Below are 24,085 nucleotides of genomic sequence, written 5' to 3'. Positions count from 1 at the left end.
CGAGAACTCAAAGAATTCATGGAAGCTCTCCTAATCTAGAATGAGGTCTTTTGAAATCAAAACTACCATAGGCCCACAACCGCAAAGACCATTAAGAACCAAAGGTTTCAAAAGGCATCAACTTCAACAATGGAGGATTAATTCGAGGGCAATATGCTCGAATTCATTTTCCAAAATTTGTTGGGTCAGATCCAACAAAATGGATACATCGTGCAGAAAAATTCTTCAAATTTCAACGTACACCAAAAGAGTATAAGACGGTCCTTGCATCATTTTAGTTGGAAGGCAAAGCGAACCATTGCTTCCAATGATACAAATGCATCAATCCCACGATGACATGGGCCGTGTTTATTAAGACTTTATTTGTGCGATTCAGACTGTCGAATTATGAAGACTGTGATGTAAGACCGATGCATGAACTCAAATATTGCGTATTTGCGTGAGATCAAGTAGCAAAATTAAAGTAATTAATGAAAAGCATAAAACTTGCTATTATCATCACAAATATCAAACTACCCAAAGAAAATCATGCACAATCCTAGCCTAGGTTACCAAGCATCGTTATATGAGATCATTAAACAAAAGAAACTAGGATCTAATGGATGTAGGGACATCCAATTAGCATATGGTAAAGCCTATTTCAAAATAAAAGATCTAATATTACCTAGGGTGAAATTAGGGTTCATGGGATCAAGTTGGGTGAAGGGGTAAAGGGTTTATGTATTAGGATATGGGGATTAGGGTTTTGGATGGAAGGGGTGTAAGGATTTGGGTTTGATTGAAGAATAGAAGATCTAATATTACCTAGGGTGAAATTAGGATTCATGGGATTAAGTTGGGTGAAGGGGTAAAGGGTTTAGGTAATAGGATATGGGAATTAGGGTTTTGGATGGAAGGGGTGTATGGATTTGGGTTTGATTGAAGAATGGGATGAGCTAGGGTTTGGTAATTTAGGGAAATAGGGAAATTAGGGATTTCTAGGTTTAGGGTTAGGGTTTGGAAAGAGAGGGAATAGGGTTTTGATTCAAGGGAGATGGGAAACCACAGTGGACAAAAGTGTGACCGTATGGCCAACCCGAAGGGTTCACACGTGTGGCTAGGTTGGGAGGGTTTAGGTCCTTTAGGGCCTGGCTTGTTGATAGGTATGGAAAAAGTAAGGTTTAGAAGAAAGGTGAAGATTTCAGATGGAGAGGATTGAAGAACATTGAAAAATACATTGATGGGTGATGATGAGATGATGATGTGAGGATAGATGGAGACATTGCACCTCCGTTGATGAAGATTAGCTTCACACCAATCTCCCTTCCAAATCACATGGAAGACATCTTCAAAACACATGAAGATGGAAGGAGAAAAAAGAGCAAATAGCTTCTTTTTCTCAAAACCTAATGGGAAGAGAGGTCCACACCCACCCCCCACCCCCCCACCCCATAACTCCAGCAACTTTCAAAAATTACAAATCCAACCGCCTTGTGAAATTTAACGAAAATGACCCTAGTAAAAAGAAAATCAACTAAAATCACTCATAAGGCGTCCAAACATAAAACAATCAAAACTAAATACTAAAAAGATTATAAGCCTAAAAAATGGATGTGGACGATCCACGATTAATGGCCCGATCGTCATGTCCCTCCAATCCAACAGTCTAAATCACTCCATAAAGCAACCCATGTGCATCTTTCCGGTGTGGGGTCTTCAAGATGCCCGCACACGCACATGGGTCTTCAACACAATCAAGGGTACTGACCTAGCCGCAGGGAAATTGGTGCAGCCCACCTCCTCCTCTGATACGTACGCAAAAGTGTACGTGACATGATGTCCTCATCACTTTGATTTGGACTAGTCAAAGTTGCACCAAACGGGGACGATTCACGAGCTCAAATACAATTCAAGAAGTTGGCAAATCACGTGAAATGATGGCTTAAGAGAGAAATGGTCAGGTGTTGTATTGCGGGCTTGAAGGAGGAGATTCGTGCGGACATTAAGCTTTTCTGTCCAACCACAATGTTGGCCATAGTGGGTTGATTGCGGGCTTGAAGGAAGATCGATTACAAAAGTTGCGCCACAATTCTAAACCCTTTGAGCTGGGTGCAAACTCGGGGGAAGGACTACCCTTAAGGTACTTCAATTGGCTCGAAATGCAAGCTAAGGGCGAAAAGGGCTTGTGCTATAATTGTGATGAAAAATTTTCACTGGGACATTGATGTAAAGCACAACAATTATTTTTACTAGAGGTGGATGAGTAGACCAAAGCCATTTTCGAAGAGGAAAAAATGGATGCTTCATTGATCAACCAAGATTGTCTTTTGCAACAATTTCCAATGCCAACCTTGATGACGAGGTTGTTGCTCAAAGGGTAAGGAATGTTAGGATCCAGGGGTCAATTAACGGGCCAAACCATTCAAGTCAATAGAGTGTGCCTAGTCCTTGGGTCAACTAGTAGGCCAAACCATTCAGATCAATAAAGTTAGGCCTAGTAGCACCACTTAAGATCTATAATAATTTGTTATCCTTGAGTTTGAATTTTGAACTTGAATTTTGAGTTTGAAATAATAGTTCAACAATCAAGGTAGTTAGACTTGATTGTTGGGAATGGATTAGCCTTAGAGTTTGAATTCGAAATTGAAATAATTCATTACTATTACTGTGGAATGCCAATTTTCCCCAACAAACTCTTGCTTGATTATCCGATTGCAGTCTTATCATTTGGTATTAGAGATTGGTTTGGGTATGCCCAGTGTTCGAGTTGTCGGTGTTGCTACAAGTTTCGCTGGGCGGAGATAAAGATATAATATCGTAATCGCCGATAACCAGAAATGCAGGGAAAAGGGGGGAAGCATGGGGAAAACGGTGGAAATTTTCAGTGAAACTTTAGGACATGCCTAAAAATACATATTTGTATATTCATGAATGAAAATTTTGCAATAAGAATGCATTAAATAATAAGTTTTCATTTAATGGGGTCCAAAAAGCATTCACTAGTGTAAGAAATCACTCCAACAATAACCAAAATGAGTTTATATAATACAAATACAGCTAACTTATAATAATTAAGACATGTAAAAGTAAATGAATAAGAAAAGTACACCTTTTCAGGCATATTTCATCCCCGCATGGAATGACGAGGTGGCTCGTAACCATCATCCGCATCCTGTTGCAGTTGGGCATGATACTGCTGCCCAACATGTTAGTAATACTGTTCCCAGGCCATCCTTTGCTCGTACCAATTGATGAATTCCTTTATGTACCTCTGATAGTCATCCTCCCCAAACCGTACAAGTACGCCCAGACGTGGGTACTGCGTGACATACATCGACGGCATTTATTGAGTAGAGTCCTGAGGGAATAGATCAAGTCCAACCCCGATTCCCTGATAGTTTTATTGTCAGTCATACGGGTACCCCAAATATCCTCCTGTCAAATGGTCATGACTTGAAGAACTATCTGTCGGTTGCTCGTATTCAGTGTTCGAAATATCGGTATCGCACTATGTATCGCACCCTTGGGATACAGATATGTATCGGTTATCACATGAGATATATCGTTTGTATCGCATAATTTATCGCACTTTTTGGGAAACATGGGGAAACATTGGGAAAATGGTTGAATTTTTTAATGAAACTTTGGGGATTGTTAAAAAAGCCCTTAATACACACTTTTAAATCATAACATCTCAAAAAAAAAAAAAAAATGCACATAATAAATTTCCTTTGTATAGGGTCCTAAGCTATGCGATGTTTAACTAAACTAATGCAACTATATTTAAATTGAATGCATGATATTTATAAATATATCAAAGCCATGTATGAAAACACAACCAATTCATTCAAAAGCAAAAGAAGAAGTAAAAATTGAGAAATATACATATCAATGATGGAGACTGGTTGTGGTCTAGACCCACATAGAGTTGCGCGGTGGCTTATAATCATCATCTCCATCTAGACGGGGCTAGGAATAGTATTGCTGCTCCACAAATCGATAATATTGTGCCCAGGTCATAATACAGTGGTACCGGTTAAGATACTCCTTGACACAACGCTAGTACTCATCCTCTCCGAACTGAATCAATACGCTTATCTGTGGGTACTGCGTAATCGTCACAGTCTGTAACTGATATGGATCTGGGAAGTGCACATATGAAGCTCTTTGGTATCCATATTGTTGCTCATATCCCTGCCCATATGCAGAAGTGAACTCCTGACCATGGTCGAAAAATGATGTGCCATAACTGCTGAAGTCACTTATCGCATATCCACTAGGTCCATATCCATGCCCATACTGTGGCATAGAACTCAAGCTACTCTCCTATGTTTGTGATCCAGATTCATGTTGTAGCATGTAACTTGAACTCCCCTCCCTCGTCCGTGATCCAAATCTAGAGCCGCTTCGCCTGCCACGAATGCTTGTGTACCTCATGCATTTTGCCAATAGCTCCTCAAAATCTGAAAGTTTATGAGTCTGCTTTTTCTGCAGTAGCTTTTGACACGTGTATGTCTTATTGTAAACAAGACGGGGTCGTGGTTCTCTTAGACGAGAACAATGGTCAGGGTCCTATGTGGAATGATCGAAATTCTCCTCCGGTGAAAGGGCTAAGAGGCCTCTTATCCTGACACTCACCCGCGTCGCCACCATCCCCGTCGCCATCATTATCATCATCATCCTTACTGTCATCAGAGTCATCGTCACCCTTATCGCCACCTTCATCATCACCGGACTCATTCCCTGCATCACTCTTTGACTCAGTCTCGGTGTCAGACAATGTCTCCCCGCCACGCGTCCCGCGTGATAGTGACTGCCGCGGGCTGCCCTCCGAACTCCTCGTCAATGGGTTGAATGCCTCACCAGGAGACCTCTGCTACTCCACATGTGCATCAACATCAATCCCTTGTGTCTCTGCTTCTGCCGAAACATGTGGCTCTGGTCGTCCATCCGAGGTATCCAAGTCATCTGACCTAACCCAATGATAAACTGGGTCATCCTCCTCATCCTCAGCATATGCATGCTATCCAACCATCATCAAGTCCAGTGGGTCTACCTGCGCTTTTCTTCCTCCTTCTGCATGGAGCAGCCTCTCTCATAACTTCATATTATAGTGACAATACACTAGCTTCTGAAGCCTCTCATACCCTAGTCTATTATGTTTATTTGTGTAGATGAGGGAGAATGTATTCCAATTCCTTTCACGGGGTGACGAGGACACCGTCTGTGCAAGCACACGAACAACCAGTCGTTGTAAAACCTCATAGTCTGTCCCATACATGGACCGCCATTCGACTGCATAACATAAGATTCTTTCATTATTTTAGATTTTCCAAAATAATATATAAGTTTACCACAGTAACTCACATGCCATCATGGTGTTCCTTGACTTCACTGCAGGGCGGCACCCAAACATTCCAACCACGTCATGGAATCTAACAATTTGTTGATGGCGTATAGCAACCAGGATAAGTATGGAATGGTCGAGATGAAGATAAGGAGAATGTAAGTGCGGAACATATTTATCTCACTACCAAAGGTGTCTTTCCCCGTACAGTCGGGGAATAAATGATCGTACACCTCATGTACAACCCTCTTTAATGAATTATCTTCAAAGAGATTCCGGCTGTAATGGTATTTGGGATTCAGGAAATAAGCTGAAAACCAACATATATACATCAGTACAACCCTCGTTTATTATTACATATAGAAAAAAATCCATATAGGTATTTATAAGCCTGATGTAGTGGGTGAGAAAGCGTCATTTCCTAATGATCGTTTATTATTGCATGAACCCACTTATGCATTGGGAGCTTTAACCGTGATGGCCTCTTTCATTAGCTGTATAGACGGATATAGCGACCCCATCAACGGATTTGTCTCATTGTCCACCATCCTCAACACCACATAAATGAGCTCTAGAATACCCACTACACTACGCACGCGATCCCAAAATGAATTTCTCAGCACCAGCTCCTCGATTCTCCAGGTTACTTTCGTCAACCTTTTTTTCCATTCTTCGTAATCATGAGAGGCGAAAAGCTCTCGTAACCCCTATCTGTGTTTGAGAAGGCTACTTAAGGCGATATAATTTGTGGCGAACCGCATTGCCCTGAGGCACACTATGTCCCCACCACACCTCTCGCGCATCGCTGCTAATAACCAGGTGCGGTTATATATGAAGTTTGTGATGAGCCGTGCATCAGTAATTACGGTATTCACCAACGGCCTATCCCTGATCGCCTCCAACATGAGATCGATGCAATGGGCTACGCAAGGGGTCCAATACATATAATCCTTGTTCTAAATATCCTTCCCTACTTTGACAAATGCACTCCCATTATCCGCAACAAACTGCACAATGTTTCTCCTCCCAACATCTTGCATCATGTTGTGCATTAGTTTCTAAATGTAGTTAGAATCTTTAATCTTATTACTCGTATATACAGACTTTAGGAACACTGCCCATCTCCTGCAATATACCATAAAATTTATGATCGACATCTTCGTCGGTCCGGTCCAACCGTCACACTTGACGGTGCAACCGTACATCTCCCATGACTGCTTATACGAATCAACCTATGTCTTCATCTTTGCATGTTCATCATCCAAGTACTTCCCCATGATCTCAAAGGGTGTGGGTGGGTGCAGTGTTGTCAAATAACATATGCAATCCTGTGCGATTGCATATGCGTGTGCGCATATGCGATCGTCGCATATGCAATCGCACAATCGCATATGCAGTCGCATTTTTTATTTATTTATTTTTTTCGCATTTTTTCAAAAAATTAAAAAAAAAAATCAGAAAAATCAAAATAAATTATTAGATGTCATTGAAACATGAAATACATTTAATTTAAGTTAAAAAAAAAAACCAACCAATTACATACATATGATAATGATACATTTACAAATTACAATATAGTTAACTTCTTAAATCTTAACAATTAACATTTTTCATTTAACAATAAGTCAATAACAAATATCAAATATCCATATTCAACATTCAACACTACATGTACATGATACATAATATATCAAGTTATCAACAATCAACAACATCAACATCAACACACTTAGACTTATGAGACAAGCATTAAACAAAATTAAGAAGTTATGTATTGATTATTTATCTAATCAATAATCGATTAATCACTAATCATATACATTGATCTACTAGCCATTGTGGCATATCACCACCAGGTCCACCACCACCACCATCGTCGTCGTCGTCATCATTCGAGTCACTTCCTTCTTCCACATACACTTCTTCTTCTTCCGTTTCTTCATCATCTGTACGTACTAATACTTCATCAACATCCAATGGTGGATGATCTTCAGCTTGATCATCATTATCACCTTCTCCTTCTTCAATCTCATCAACGGGTTGACGGCTACTACTCGCTCCCCCTCGTCCTTTGCCTTCGGGTGGTACTACTACCTTCACCAGGTGTCGATCCATATGAGGCATTTTCAACTTGTGCACATGTCAGCTCCTCTCCAGCAAAGACCGGGTCCTCCGTCTCTATAAGCCATTCGTTATCTGCATCCAACTCATCTAAGCAGATAGGGTCAAAGAAACCGAGTTTTTCTTTCCTACTTTGGAATCGTTCTCGCAATTTTTAATTGTATTGAACGAAAACCAAGTCGTTGAGATTTTTTTGCTTAAGGCAATTCCTTTTCTTGGTATGAATCTGCAAGAAAGAAAGCGCATTTGGCATTAACTATTTAGGTAATTAATTTAGCTTAGGCCACTAAAAAATTAAAGTTTACTAAAAAAACAAAACAATTACTAAACAGTCTAAACTTACCGCCTCGAACGTGCTCCAATTGCGCTCGCAACCACTAGCAGAACACATGAGTCCAAGAATCTTCATAACAAGCTTCTTTAGAGCTGAATCCTTCCTGTTCGGGTGCACTCCATAGGCAGCCCACCAGTCAGCTGAGAAAAACAGTTTAAGTATAGGTTAGAGTCTTAGTCTCTTAGAGACACTTTGTAGAAAAACTTTTTATTAGAGTTCAGTACACAGTTGACAGTACACTAACATTCATTCATAAAAGTACTTACTGGGTAATTTCATTGTCCGATGTCTTATTATGATATCCCTTGAGAATATCCCTTCACTTTTTGTGTAGAAGTCCAGCAAAGTTGAGATCTTGTCCTATTCTCCTCTATCTGGAATCATTCTTTCCAAGACATCAATAAATCCAACCATATGCATAGTTAGTGCTTCTACTGGAAGCTGTGTTAAGGATGTAAGCAGCCGAATACAATGGGGATGACATTTGGCTGCCCCATCTTCTATCTATAATATCTAAAATTGGCTTGTAATCACGGTCTCCATAGTTAAAATGGTCCATAATCTTATTTTTCGCCCTCTCCATCGCATCATATATGTAGCCCATTACGGGCTTCTCATCCCCGTCCACCAATCGCAACACAGTGACTAAGGGCTTAGATGATTTTAGCGCCTTTACCACTTGAGTCCAAAAACTTTGAGAAAGAATTGTTTGTTGAACCCGTTTCCCTTTAGCCTTCTTTGACCAAGGCCCACTTGTAAAATCGGCCGACACTACAAAGCTTCTAAGTTCTGATTTCTTTGCATATAGCGTTTGTAGTGTTAAAAAGGCTGTAGCGAAACGGGTAACTGCTGGACTTAGCAAGTTACCCCTAATGTGTTTTCTTATTCGATTGAGAAGAATGGCGTGTTTGTACATAAGGACCGTGATTCTTCTAGACCTTGCAATCACATTTATAAATAATCTACCTGTATCTTCTAACATAAGATCAATACAATGGGCCGCACAGGGGGTCCAAAATAAACATCGCCTCTTCTCCATAAGAGGACAACTGGCCATTACATATGAGGCTGCGTTATCTGTAATTACTTGTACAACGTAGTCCTCACCTATTTCTTCAACTACACTATCTAGTAAGTTAAACAAATATTCTCCTGTGTGTGAATGGCCCGACGCATCCACTGAATTCAAGAACATTGTCCCAGCTGGACAATTTACCAAAAAGTTAATGAAAGACCGACCGGATCTATCGGTCCATCCATCGGCCATTAGTGAACAACCATATATTTTCAATGATTCCCTATATTCAGCTATGTAGGATTGTGTATATTCAACTTCAGTTTTTAAGCATGTCTCCCTCATTTCATGATATGAAGGAGGTTTAAGCCCAGGTCCAAATTGACCTATAGCCTCAATCATTACTTTGAAGCTTTTCGATTTAACGGCGTTGAAAGCAACGCCGGTTTAGTAAAACCACTTAGCAATATATTGAATTGTGGTTTTCCTATCTTTTTGTTTATACCAGTTTTTTAAAGTTGTTTGAGCCGGCCCTTTCCCTCTACCCCTTTAGTCGATCACATCCTCGGGGTGTGGTCTACACCATCTATGGGCCCATGCCCTCGGACTCTTTTCAATGGTTGTACTTGTGGTCTAAACCGGCCTGTCGAAGTAGGGGGAGTGAGACTAGCTTCATTTACATTAACTACATTTATATCTTCATATGCATCTTATTCCATATATTCCTCTTGACGTAGGGCACTATCGCATTTCTTTCTTGATTGTTTTTCCATATACTCCATGATCTTGCTTCGGATTTCTGGAGTAATTTTGTCGCATGCTATTGCATTTGACCCAGTAAATGTGCAAGGTGTTGCTTGTGCCTTGTATGCCACCGGAACTCACATACCCACATAACTCACATACTATGTGAGTCTTTTCGGTAGCACTACGGTAGTGCCCATACGTCCAACCCGGGTCATTTGACTTGGGCTTCAAAGAGGAAGATTGGGAAGAAGACATTATGATGGTGGATGGTGGTGTGCATATTATTGATTGCCACTTGCTAGTATCCTAGCACTAAAAAGTAACTAGCTAGCTACTAACTAGAAACTAGAAAGTAAACTACAAATAAAAAGAAAACTAAAGTAAGAGACTAAGAAGAACTAAGAAGTAAGAAAGAAGTAGATCTAAGAGAGTACGTAAGAGTAAAGACTAAAGAGCCTAAAGAGATGGGACTTGGGGGAGAGAGAGAGAGAGAGAGAGAGAGAGAGAGAGTTACACTTACACACTTACACTTTTAGAAACTAAAAAGGGAGAAGAAGAGGGAGAGAGAGAGTTGAGTTACACACTTACACTTGTAGAAAGGGAGAAGAGGGAAAAGAAAATGAGAAAAAGAGAGTTGAGTTACACTTGTAGAAAGAGAAGGAGAGAGAGAGAGAGAGAGAAAGAGAGAGAGAGAGAGAGAGAGAGATTTACACACAAATAAAATTAAAATTACAAATCTAAAAGAGGTTCCCAACTTTCAACTTCCAAATTCTTGTCTAAGTTGTCTACTTGTCTTCTCTTCACCTTTGCCCTTCACTTGAGTATTGATCTTGAATTCTTGTTGTAACTTGTACTTGTAACTTGTAAGTTGTAATTTGTCACTTGTAAGTTGTAACTTCAAACTTGTAAGTTATAACTTCAAACTTGTAAGTTGTAACAATTAACAACTAACAAAGTAACAAATCAATTAACAAACAATTTTTATTTTTTTTTAAAAATGATAGAAAGAAGTTGTAAGAATTAGAAACTTAGAAGTTAGAACTTAGAAAACTTAGTTAGAACTTGGACATTATGAAATATAAAACTCTAAATGAAAATGAGATAGAAAGAGAGAGTGATGTTATGTATGTTCCCTTGATTGAATTAGAAATTAGAAACTAGAAAGAGAGTTCAATCAATTCAGTGGATGGAGATAGGAGAGGAGTCTCTTGACTTTTGAATCATGATTCTTGAATATGGATGGTATAATGTATCATGTATCATGTATCTTGGATTCTTGATTCTTGTACCCTTCCTTGATTCTTGATTCTTGAAAGTTGAAAGAAAAGAAAAGAAAAGAAATATGGAAATGGAATATGGATGGAGAGGAGTGGATGTAGAATGTAGAGTGTAGAGTGCTTAGAAGTTAGAATTAGAAATATGTAAGAGAGGATGTAGTAAGAGAAATAGAGAGTAGAGAGAGAGAGTTTGAGCTTTTTTTTGCATCTAGGAATGCTTAGAATGCATATTTATAGAGAAAAAAAAAATCCTGAATTAAAAAAAAAAGGGTCAAAAAACGGTCAGAAATCTGACCGTTGGCCATTATACGATCGCATATGCAGTATGTGATCGCATACATTGCATATGCGATCGCATGTGCAGGGATCACAAATGCCACTGTTGCATATGCGATCACCCCAAAAATATGCGCATATGCGATCGCATATGCGAATATGTGATCGCACATGACAACACTGGGCGGCTGCATATGCGATCGCACATGACAACACTGGGCGGCTGCACACCCTCACCCCCACGCTGTACTTCACTTATCATATTTTTGAAGTGCAGGTTTGCTGTGGCATTCACAGGGATTTGATCGTATATAAAAAACTTCGCTATAAACTTTCCGACTTTCTTCCTCACATCCTCTCCATTAAACATCTCTTTTATTTTCTTTTGTGTCCTTCCTGCCTCTTTGTACATCCTCGGATTTGAAGGTAAATCCAGCACCCGCATGCTACTTACTCCTGCCCATGCCCCATAATCCTCCCGCCTACTACCCTCCCCTGATCCATCCCTAACACTCCCACCTGCTCCGGTCCCCCCACCATGCTCATGGATAGACCCCCCTACTCCACTCCCACTCCACTCCCCCTTGCTCTACTCCCCCCACCACGCTCATGATAGACCCCGCAAATCTAGGCTTACTCGTGTCCCACTTCCTATCCTGATCCATCTCCCACTGATCCCGCATAGACTCTTGAACTGCGCGTCTATATTCGGAATCATCATCGCCATCGAGATCTACTACATCCTCCTCACCTAGATATGGTGGCCGCCCCAACTCTTCCCTAATCTCCCTCCCCTGAGCATGTCGTTTATCTTTTGTCTTCATATTTTTTTTTCAATATGGCCCTCATCTCTTCTCGCACATCCGGTGGGCACTTAGGGCAATCCACAACATTGCGATACCCTCCCACTAAATGCTGCTTTAAGCGGGTTACCCCACTACTCCTCGATACATGGTCACATAAATTACAAATACTCCCGGATCGATTATTATGAGTGGGCCGACCGTACCTCCACCCTATATCAGGTTGTCTTCCTCCTCTTCCTCCCGACATATTTTATCTATAAAAAGAATTTTATGTTAATACTTGTTAGGGCCTACCTTGGTGTGTGTGTTGTATATCCATGCCACCCATCCATTTTGTCAAATTATTTTAAGGAATGATCCAAAAATTGAGAATTATCCATGCCACTCATGGAAAATAGATGGATGGTGTGGATAAAACACATACATCATGGTGGGGCCGTAGAGCACCATCCAATAGGCAATAAGCAATTAAAGACAAAAACACATGCAATATATAGTACGACACCAAAATTTTAGTCTCGTGTGTGATCTCATCTAGATCTTTGCGACCTTATCAACAGGTTCATGTGTGGTCTCATTCCAGTAGCCCCCATAAAGTTTTTTATTGTGGGGACTTAATCACCAGTGGCCCCCAGAAGTTGTGGGGACACGGCACACGTGTGCTGGATCATGGCATTCCATCAGGTTGTCCACATATGTAAACATTTCCTAGTCCTGGTCCGCTCACCAGTCGGTTGGACTATCTCATCTCAATGATTGTCAAAAGTGGGCTCCACATGTACAGTGTACTAGTCACGTGTATAGTGGGCCCCACATACACCGGCCACATGTATAGTTGTTCATGCATGCAACATCATCCCACATGGTGTGCCAGATACCCCAAACATGGATGATGCACACACAAAGAGTTAAGTGAGCCATAAATGCAAAATGGTCTAGATCATTGAACCATGGGTCCAAACAATTGGATGGATAATGATCGATTTAAGATCCACACAAATAACTTCATTAGTCCATACAATGGTTGGATTTTGCCTGAAGAAAACCCAATTTCTCACCAGATTTAAGCCCATCCATTGAGTTAATTTGATGGGCCCTGACAGCAGATAGAACATGCCCCAATAAATTCACCGATTCTAGATCCAGACCGTTACTTTTGATCAGTCCAAACAATGGTTGGTTGATGCCCAATTTTTTTTATCATGACCTAAAATGATCTTTAAAAACGGATGGACGGCATGGATAAGGAACATAAATTCATGATGGGCTTGACAAAATTTACTCAGTACGCTCAACTTTACTGAGTTGCTCAGCAGGATTCGCTTCCAAGTTACAACCGCTAGAAGCGGACTATGTAATATTATCTCAACAGGCTCTAGTGTCTGAGTAAAATCTATACCCACCATAATGTATGTCTTATCCCCTCTGTCCAACCGTTTTATCACATCATTATAGTGCATAAGCCCAAAATAGAATTATATCCAAATCTCAAATGGACCACGCCACAGGAAACTGTGTGCATTGAATGTCTACCGTTGAAAACTGTTTGGGGTCACGGAAGTTTTGGATCATTTGAGTCAATCCTATCTGTTTAATTTAGATATGCTTCAATTTTGGGCGAGTGCCCTAAATTGATCCGTTAAAATGGATTGATGACGTGGATAAGACATACATATCTATGGTGGGCCCATGGAGTTTACTCAGTACACAATCCACTTCCATAGCCGCTCAGGTTAGTGCAAATACCACCGTACACATGGCAATCACGCACCTCAATCCAACCCCTATAAAGTGTGGACCCACCATAGATGAGGTATCTATTGTAAATGGTCCCACTGAAAGTAGGGAACATGATTTTGGATGGCTGGATAGAGGTAAATGCTACATAACACCTCATCTGTGCAAAGTGTTCTGTGTTTTGGAGAGCTGTGGGCATACTTCTATTTTGGAATCAACGATTAAAATGATCTAGAAAAACGGATGGACGGCATGGATAACCCACATACATTCATAGTAGGCCCAACTGAGTTTACTCAATACGATAAAAACATACTGAGTAACTTAGTACGCAATCCTATTTCGAAATAAACTTCTCATTGACGGGCACAACTGACGTCACCAAGTTATGTGGGTCCCACCATGATGTATTTTTTTGTATCCACACCGTCCATCCATTTGAAGAGATCATTTTAGATCATGAGCCAAAGAATGGGTCAAATCTAGAGCTCGAGTGGACCCCACCACAAAAAACAATAGAGAGAGTGACGCCCACCATTAAAAACTTCTTGAGGGCCACAAGAGTTTTTGATCAAGATGATATTTGTGTTTTCCCTTAGTCCATATCTTCCTAGACTTATGAACAGATTAGATCACAAATAAACATTACGATGGGCCCTAGGAAGGTTTTGAGTTTCAATGGTGTGCGGACTGTCCGCGTTGTTTTCTGTGGTGGGGTCCACTTGAGCTTTGGATTAGCCTCGTTCTTTGGCTGATGCACTAAAATGATCTATACAAATGGATGGATGGTGTGGATACAACACATACATCATGGTGGGGCCCACGGTCAAGGTCACACTCACATCGCTCGTCCGTGTGCAACAGACTGAGAGCGGATTAGTTGTTACCCCAAGAACAACTCAGTGGGTGTTACCCTAAGCGTGTGGGGCCATCTTGATGTATTTTTTATTATATATGCATACCATCCATTTGTTTTTCCATCCCATTTTAGGACGTGATACCAAACCCTAGGAAGATCCAAATCTTAGATGGACCATACCAAACCTGAATTCCAAATTCCATCACAAATGTCGGCTCCATGAGAATAATGATTTGATGATAGCCATCCACGAGTTGTTCAAAAAATTGTTCCCAAAACCGACAGCGCAAATAGAATTCAGTAACCAGGTAATGCAATTTGAGCAGATTTCGCCAATTATAATTGATAAAATAAATTTTATTCCTTATAGCATCTACAAATATGGGTAATTAAAAATAATGACCCGTGAATCCGTGTTTACAGTTGTTGCAGTTTAGGGATGCTAGGGGTACGTTCTCATCCGCACTAGCAAAAGCATCGACAGAAACGATGTTGCCTCGCGAGGATGGTAACATAATTAGGTAACTACATTTTTCATTTAAACCTCAAACTAAAACAAGCTCCTCATGGACTGTATTGACGGTTCGTGTTCTCATACAGACTGTATCATCTTCACCATGCGAGAGGAATTGAAGCACATGGTCACTCGTACACACTAGTGAGAAGAACAGGCTACCATATGAGAAGTTGCAGAAACTCATTTACTGCCACTACAATATGAAGTTAACAAAGGCAGTTGCAGGCAGACCGAGACATGGAAGAAAATATGGACCCGCTCAACCTGTTGTCCATAGGTACCATGGCACAAATAAGTGACGATGATGAGGACCCACTTTATGAGTGGGTCAAATCAGCTAATTTAGATGATACGAAGAGAGGCCTTACTCCACAGGTAGTCGAGGGAACGTCTCTTAATATCGATGTCGATCAGGTAGTAAGCCAACATAGGGCAAATACAGACTCATTTGATCCTTTGGTGAGGAGTTCGGTACATTCCAATGAGGGTGATGAAGCATCTTCACAGCCCCCTTCCCCATTATCAAGTCGTAGTGAGTGATGATAATGAGACTCAGCCCCTACTCGACACTGGTCATGAGGACAATGGCGATGACTGTTGCGCAGCACGCCAACAATGCAGTGAAACAAGATCCAATCTTCGGTCTCACCCACAAACGATAAACAAGAAGATATATAATCTAGAGATAGAATCAAAGCATACTAAACCGACCACAAGACAGAATATACGTGGAAAAACCCCAACAAGGGTAAAAAAACCACGGGTGCAAACTTCCACTATGAAGAAAAACGAGATTACAAGCAATATACTAACCTCTTCCCCTTAGATGTATAGAAAAAACTCTTTGCATACACCTTAGAATAACTCTCATTACCCTAGAATAGTCCTAAGGACCCTTATTTATAGTTTAGGCAACTTCCCTTTCGCACTTATACGAAAACCGCCTTAAAATTACGCAGTCCGTGTAAAATCTGGAAACGAATCTGCGTAACCTCGACTGGTCGAGCAGGCTCCTCGACTAGTCGAGCAAGGGCCTCGACCAGTCGAGCACCTCAGACCCAAAAAACCGCAGCTCGCTGGACTTCGAGTCGAGCGAACCATCGACTGGTCAAGCGGCCCTGTCCAGATGTGGCTCCACATCTCAACAATCTCCCACTTGGAGACACATCACTATAATCCTCCGTCTTCTATATCCGGAGTGCACCACCTCCCCGTCTTCAAGCCTGAAGACCAATCAAAGCTGAACAAAGCTTCAACTTCTCCCATGTGACCGCCTTGGTCAGCATATCCGCAGGATTCTCACTTGTATGAATATTCTCCAGAGCAATCGATCTATCTTCTAATAATGAATGTATGAAATGATATCTGATGTCGATATGCTTGGTCCTTGAATGAAAGGCTGAATTCTTAGCCAAGTGTATTGCACTCTAACTATCACTGTACAGCTTGCAATCTGCTTGCTTCTTACCCAACTCTTCCATGAAACCTTGCATCCACACCATCTCCTTGCACGCTTTTGTAGCTGCAACATATTCTACTTCCATTGTACTTATAGATACCATCTTCTGTAACCGAGAGGCCCAACTGACTGCAGCACTGCCCAGAGTAAAGATATAACCTATAGTGCTTCTTCTGCTGTCGATATCTCCTGCCAAATCTAAATCTACATAGCCTTGTAACTTGATTTCCGATCCTCCATAACACAACCCTACATCCACAGTACCTACCACGTATCTGAGGATCCACTTCACAACTTCCCAATGTTCCTTCCTAGGGTTGTTCATGAACCGGCTAACAACTCTCACTGCTTGAGCAATGTCTGGCCTTGTGCTCACCATAGCATACATGAGACTCCCAATCAGTGTTGTCATGTGCGATCGCATATGCGCATAATGCTGGGGAGATCGCATATGCGATCACTGCACATATGCGATCGCATATGCCACATGTACCAGCATATGCGATGTATGTGATCGCATAGTGGCCAACGGTCATATTTATGACTGTTTTTTGACCTTTTTTTTTAATCCAGATTTTTTCTCTATAAAAATGTATTCTAAGCATTCCTACATGCAAAAAAAGCTCAAACTCTCTCTTTATTCTCTATTTTGTTCTCTTACATCCTCTCTTAAGCACTCTACAATCTACATCCACTCCTCTCCTTTTCTCTCAACTTTCAAGAATCAAGAATCAAGATTGAGATTGAAGTTTCAATCAAGGAAGGGTACATAGTACATACATCCACATTCAAGAATCAAGAAGATTTAAGAGTCAACACTCTTCAAGAGACTACAACTACAACCAAGCTCTCCAATCTCCATCCATTGAATTGAATATTGATTGAACTCTCTTTTTACTTTCTAGTTCGATCAAGGGAACACACATCCCTGTCTCTTTCTATCTCTCTATCTCATTTTCACTTAAGAGTTTCATATTTCATAATATCCAAGTTCCAAGTTTTCTAAGTTCTAACTTCCATCATTTTTTGTTTTAGTTTGTTTGTTAATTGATTTGTTACTTTGTTAGTTGTTACAACTTACAACTTACAAGTACAACAAGAATTCAAGATCAATACTCAAGTCAAGGGGCAAAGGTGAAGAGAAGACAACTTACACAAGAATTTGGAAGTTGAAAGTTGGAAGTTGGAACCTCTTTTAGATTTGTAATTTTAATTTTGTTTGTGTGTAAATCTCTCTCTCCCCCTCTCTTTCTACAAGTGTAACTCAACTCTCTCTCTTTCTCATTTTCTTTTCCCTCTTCTTCTCCCTTTTTACAAGTGTAAGTGTGGAACTCAACTCTCTCTCTCCCTCTACTAGACTACTACTACTAGTGTAAAGTGTGTAAGTGTAACTCTCTCTCTCTCTCTCTCTCTCTCTCTCTCTCTCTCTCTCTCTCCCAAGTCCCATCTCTTTAGTCTCTTTACTCCTACTTACTCTCTTAGATCTCATCTTACTTCTTAGTTCTTAGTCTCTTAGTCTTACTTTACTTTAGTTTACTTTTTATTTGTAGTTTACTTTCTAGTTTCTAGTCAGTAGTTACTTTTTAGTCCTGGGCTACTAGCAAGTAGCAATCAATAATACACATGCCACCATCATAATGTCTTCTTCCCAATCTTCCTCTTTGAAACCCAAGTCGAATGACTCGGATTGGAAATATGGGCACTACCGTAGTGCTACGGAAAAGACTCACATAGTATGTGACTTACGTGGGTATGTGAGTTCCGGTGGCATTGCAAGGCACAAGCAACACCTTGCACATTTACTGGGGTCAAATGCAAAAGCATGCGACAAAATTACTCCAGAAATCCGAAGGAAGATTGTGGAGTACATGGAAAAACAATCAAGAAAGAAATGCGATAGTGTCGTACGTCAGGAGGAATATCTGGAACAAGATGTATATGAAGATATAAATATAGCTAATGTAGATGAAGCTAGTCCTACTCCCCCTACTTCGACAGGCCGGCCTAGACCACAAGTACAACCATCGAAAAGAGCCCGAGGGCATGGGTCCATGGATAGATGGTGTAGACCACAACCCGAGGATGTGCTCAACCAAAGGGGTAGAGGGAAAGGGCTGGCTCAAACAACTTTAGAGAATCAGTATAAACAAAAAGATAGGAAAACCACAATTCAATATATTGCTGAGTAGTTTTACCAAACCGGCATTGCTTTCAACACCGTTAAATCGAGAAGTTTCAAAGTAATAGTTGAGGCTATAAGTAAATTTGAACCTGGGCTTAAACTTCCTTCATATCATGAAATGAAGAAGATACTTAAAAACTGAAGTTGAATATATACAATCCTTCATAACTGAATATAAGGAATTATGGAAAACATATGGTAGTTCACTAATGGCTGATGGATGGACCGATAGATCCGGTCGGTATCTCATTAACTTTTTGATAAATTGTCCAGCTAGGACAATGTTCTTGAAGTCAGTGGATGCGTCGGGCTATTCATACACAGGAGAATATTTGTTTAACTTACTAGATAGTGTAGTTGAAGAAATAGGTGAGGAATATGTTGTACAAGTAATTACAGATAACACAGCCTCGTATGTAATGGTCAGTCGTCTTCTTATGAAGAAGAGGCAACGTTTATTTTAGACCCCCTGTGCGGCCCATTGTATTGATCTTATGTTAGAAGATATAGGTAGATTATTTATAAATGTGATTGCAAGGGCTAGAAAAATCACGATTTTTATGTACAAACACGCCCTTCTTCTCAGTCAAATGAGAAAACACACTGGGGGTAACTTGCTACGTTCAACAGTCACCCGTTTCACTACAACCTTTTTAACACTACAAAGGCTACATGCAAAGAAATCAGAACTTAGAAGTTTTGTAATGTCGGCCGATTTTACAAGTGGACCTTGGTCAAAGAAGGCTGAAGAGAAACGGGTTCAACAAACAATTTTTTCTCAAAGTTTTTGGACTTTAGTGGTAAAGGCGCCAAAATCATCCAAGCCCTTAGTCACTGTGTTGCGAATGGTCGACAGGGATGAGAAGCCTGCAATGGGCTACATATATGATGCGATGGAGAGGGCAAAAAATAAGATCATAGACTATTTTAACTATAGAGACCATGACAAGCCAATTTTAGATATTATACATAGAAGATGGGGCAGCCAAATGTCATTCCCATTGTATTCGGCTGCTTACATCCTTAACCCAGCCTGTTTATTCGCTTCTGTTGATCCAACAGAAGCACTAGTTATGCATATGGTTAGATTTATTGATGTCTTGGAAAGAATGATTCCAAATAAAGGAGAACAGGACAAGATCTCAACTTTGTTGTACTTCTACAAAAAAAGTGAAGGGATATTCTCAACAGATATCGTAATAAGACAACGGACAATGAAATTACCCAGCAAGTACTTCTATGAATGTTAGTGTACTGTGTACTGAACTCTTACAAATAGTTTTTCTACGAAGTGTCTCTAAGACTCTAATCTACTTAAAATGTTTTTCCAGCTAACTGGTGGGCTGCCTATAGAGTGGACCCGAACAAGAAGAATCCAGCTCTAAAGAAGTTGGCTATAAAGATTCTTGGACTCACGTGTTCTGCCAGTTGTTGCGAGCGCAATTAGAGCACGTTTGAGGCGGTAAGTTTAGACTGTTTAGTAATTGTTTGTAAACTTTAATTTTTTAGTGGCCTAAGCTAAATTAATTACCTAAATAGCTAATGCCAAATGCGCTTTCTTTCTTGCAGATTCATACCGAGAAAAGGAATCGCCTTGAGCAAATAAAGCTCAACGACTTGGTTTTCGTTCAATGCAATCAAAAATTGCGAGAACAATTCCAAACTAGGAAAGAAAAGCCCGGTTTCTTTGACCCTATCTGCTTAGATGAGTTGGATAGAGATAACGAGTGGCTCGTAGAGACGGAGGACATAGTATTTGCTGGAGAACAGCTGACATGTGCACAAGTTAAAGATGCAGCATACGGATCGACACCTGGTGAAGGTAGTACCACTCAAAGGCGAAGGACGGGGGGGAGCCGGAGGGCGAATAGTAGCCGTCTACCCGTTGATAAGATTGAGGAGATTGAAGAAGGAGATGATGATAATGATGATCAAGCTGAAAATCATCCACCATTGGATGTTGATGAAGTATTAGTACGTACAGATGATGATGAAACGGAAGAAGATGTGTATGTGGAAGAAGGAGATGAGTCAGATGACTCGAATGATGATGGCGATGGTGGACCTGGTGGTGATATGCCACAATGGCTACTAGATCAATGTATATGATTATTGAATATTAATTAGATAAATAATAAATACATAACTTCTTAATTTTGTTTAATGTTTACTAAGTATGTTGATGTTGTTGATTATTGAAAACTTAATATATTATATATCATGTAGTGTTGAATGTTGAATATGAATATTTCATATTTGTTAAATGCTAATTGTTAAGAAGTTAACTATATTGTAGAATGTAGTAGAATTGTTGATGAATGATGATGACTTGACTTAATATTTAATTAATTAATTCATTATGTAAAATTGTAATTTGTAAATGTATAGGTTTTATTTTATTTTCACTTAAATTAAATGTATTTCATGTCCTAATGACATATAATAATTTATTTTGATTTTTCTTTTTTTTTCTGATTTTTCTGATTTTTTTTTGAAAAAATGCGGGAAAAAAAAAATGCGACTACATATGCGATTGTGCGATCGCATCTGCGCACACGCATATGCAATCGCACACGATCGCATATGTTATTCGACAACATTGCTCGCAATAGTTGATGCGTATGGGACTTTAGCCATGTAGTCCCGTTCCTCCTGTGTCTTTGCACCTTACTCCTTAGAAAGCTTGAAGTGATTAGCTAATAGAGTGTTAACCGGCTTAGCACCTCCCATACTAAATCGATCAAGTACCTTGGCTATGTACTCTACCTGTGACAAAACTAGTTTCCTGCTTTCCCTGTCACACTTTATCCTTATGGCTAGGATTTGTTTTGCAGCTCCTAAATCTTCCATGGTAAATTCTCTAGACAGTTGTCTTTTGAGATCTAAGATGTCCTTCATGCTTGATCCGGCCACAAGCATATCATCAACGTACAGAAGAAGGATAATGTACGACGTATCAAACTTCTTCAAATAGCAACAGTGGTCTGCATGACATCTCCTATAACCGTTTCTCGACATGAAACTGTCGAACTTCTTGTACCACTGCCTCGAGGCCTGCTTCAGGCCATATAGACTCTTCTTCAGTGTACACACCTTGTTCTCCTTTCCTGGTGCCACGTATCCTGTCAGCTGATGCATATATATCTCTTCTTCAAGGTCCCCATGAAGAAAGGTTGTCTTAACATCTAGCTACTCTAGATGTAAGTCCTCTGCAGCCACTATACTCAAGATCATACGAATCGTAGACATTTTCACTACCGGTGAAAATATTTCAGTAAAATCGATACCTGCCTTTTGTTGAAACCCTTTCACAACTAATCTGGCCTTGTACCGTTTCAAACCATCGTGCTCCTTCAGTCTGTAAAGCCACTTGTTATGAAGAGCTTTCTTACCCTTAGGTAGAGTGACTAGCTCCCATGTACGATTTGACTCAAGAGAGTCCATCTCATCATCAATGGCTTGCTCCCACTTAACCGTGTATCTGACCATAATGCCTCTTCAAAACACTCTGGTTCACTATTATCTGTCAGCAGTAGTAATGTAAGGAGGGTGAGTATCGGACCGTGGGTCTCCTCTCCCGAGTAGACCTCCTCACAACAGGTATCTGTGCCTCTGCCTCATAATGCTCTTGTGCATGATCATCCTGTAGCACTGTAACATCCGTGTCCGGTAACTCTTCCAACTTTATGAATTCTTTCTCATCGGCCTTATTTTGCTATACATTGTCCTTATGCATCACATTTTCATTGAAGACTACGTCTTTGCTTCTGATGATTTTCCTGTTTTCTGTATCCCAAAAACGGTAGCCACAATCATACTGCTCGTAGCCTATAAACGTGCACCTCTTGTACTTCGCATTCAGCTTGTTTCTGTGCTCTGCACCAATGTGAACATATGAAGTGCAACCAAACACTTTAAGATGTGAAAGGTTCACTTCTTTCCCAGTCCATGTTTCTTCTGGTAGCCCACCATCCAATGGTGCTGAGGGACTTCTATTGATGAGATATGTGGCAGTATCCACAGCATCTGCCCAAAACATCTTAGGTAATCCAGCATGTAACCTCATGCTCCTGGCGTGCTCTAGAATAGTCCTGTTAATGCGCTCAGCCACACCGTTCTGTTGCGGTGTCCCTGGAATCATTTTCTGATATTTGATTCCAATTGCTGCACAATACTCCTCAAACCTCTTATCACGGTACTTTTCCCCATTATTAGATCTGAGACATTTTACTGTTTTACTTGTCTCATTTTCTACCATTACTTTCCACTTCTTAAATACATCAAATACATCAGATTTGTGCTTTAAGAAATAAACCCACAGTTTTCTACTAGCATCATCAATAAAAGAAACAAAATAACGTGAGCCACCAAGAGATGATACCTGTGCCAGTCCTCACACATTAGTGTATACAAGCTCCAATAGATGCGTCTTTGGAGCGCGTCCTATCTTCTTAAAATTCATCCTTTTCTGCTTGCCATATACGCAGTCCTCGCAGAATTCCAAGTCAATAGACTTCAGCCTTGGTAGCTTTCCTTTTGATAATAGCACTTTCAACCTTTTCTCACTCATGTCCCAACCCCTGATGTCATAACTGCCCATTCACTCTAGTTGATGCCACTGTGAGTGAACTATACGATCCTGAAGTCACGTACAAAGTACCTCCCTTCTTGCCTCGAGATATCACCAAGACACCTTTTGTGATCTTTCAGGAATCACTAGTGAATGTCATCACATATCCGGTATCGGCCAACTATCCCACTGAAATCAAATTTCGTTTCAAACTCGGTACATGTCTGACATCCTTCAATTTCAAAGTCATTCCATCTTTCTGACTTATATGAACATCTCCCTTTCCAACAATACTGCATGGCTAATCATCACCCAGGTAGACTCTTCCGAAGTCACCTAACACATAATCACGCAGAACTTCCTTACACGAAACGAAGCACCCGAGTCTATGACCCAAGACTCATTCCTCGCATCAAGAGACAAGATCAATGCCTGTGTCACTCTCCTCAGATAGATTCATTGAATCCTCCTCGCCTTGAGAGCTTCCTTCTTGTTTCTTAAGCGCTCTACAATCACGTTTCATGTGCCCCTTCTTCCCGCAATGCCAACACTCGTCTCTGTCTTTCAGTCCCTTGGACTACTTTCTCGACTTAGAACTTCTGTGTTTATTGCCTCCTTTGTTCAGTGATCTTCCTCTTCCTTCAACGTTTAGAGCATTCCCTAAATCCCATGAAACTCCCGATGTCTTTCTTCTAAATTCTTCACTGAGAATTAGACCGGCCACATCATCAAATTTTAGTTTTGTCGACCATGAAGAATTGCTCACTGCAATCACCAAACCATCCCAACTATCTGGCAAACTGGACAATATCAATAACGCCCTGACCTCGTCCTCAAAAACAATGCCAACGGATTCCAA

At 40.5% G+C, this 24,085-nt stretch overlaps 2 protein-coding genes across 8 annotated transcripts in view; both read right to left on the bottom strand.

Moving 5' to 3' along the window:
• Positions 1–24,085, bottom strand: part of LOC131239700 (putative pentatricopeptide repeat-containing protein At5g08310, mitochondrial) — a 56,754-nt gene that overhangs the window by 16,615 nt on the left and 16,054 nt on the right. The window lies entirely within an intron of this gene.
• Positions 7,171–24,085, bottom strand: part of LOC131239701 (uncharacterized) — a 33,209-nt gene continuing 16,294 nt past the window's right edge. The window contains exons 1-3 of one of the 3 annotated variants that reach the window (XR_009168336.1): positions 8,008–9,643; positions 7,791–7,971; positions 7,171–7,673 (exon numbers count right to left, since the gene is read on the bottom strand). Coding sequence is in view for 1 of the 3 variants with exons in the window: in XM_058237536.1 (XP_058093519.1) it covers positions 7,602–7,673 (72 nt within the window). In the remaining 2 variants the exon portion in view is untranslated. Of the gene's footprint in view, positions 7,674–7,790; positions 7,972–8,007; positions 9,644–24,085 lie in introns of those variants that run through there. The other 2 variants (XR_009168337.1, XM_058237536.1) reach the window with 2 other exon arrangements.

This window comes from Magnolia sinica, chromosome 3 (genome assembly GCF_029962835.1).
Source record: "Magnolia sinica isolate HGM2019 chromosome 3, MsV1, whole genome shotgun sequence".
Classification (NCBI taxonomy): domain Eukaryota; kingdom Viridiplantae; phylum Streptophyta; class Magnoliopsida; order Magnoliales; family Magnoliaceae; genus Magnolia; species Magnolia sinica.
Note: the sequence above shows the minus strand (reverse complement) of the source record. Positions and strands in the feature narration are given on the sequence as shown.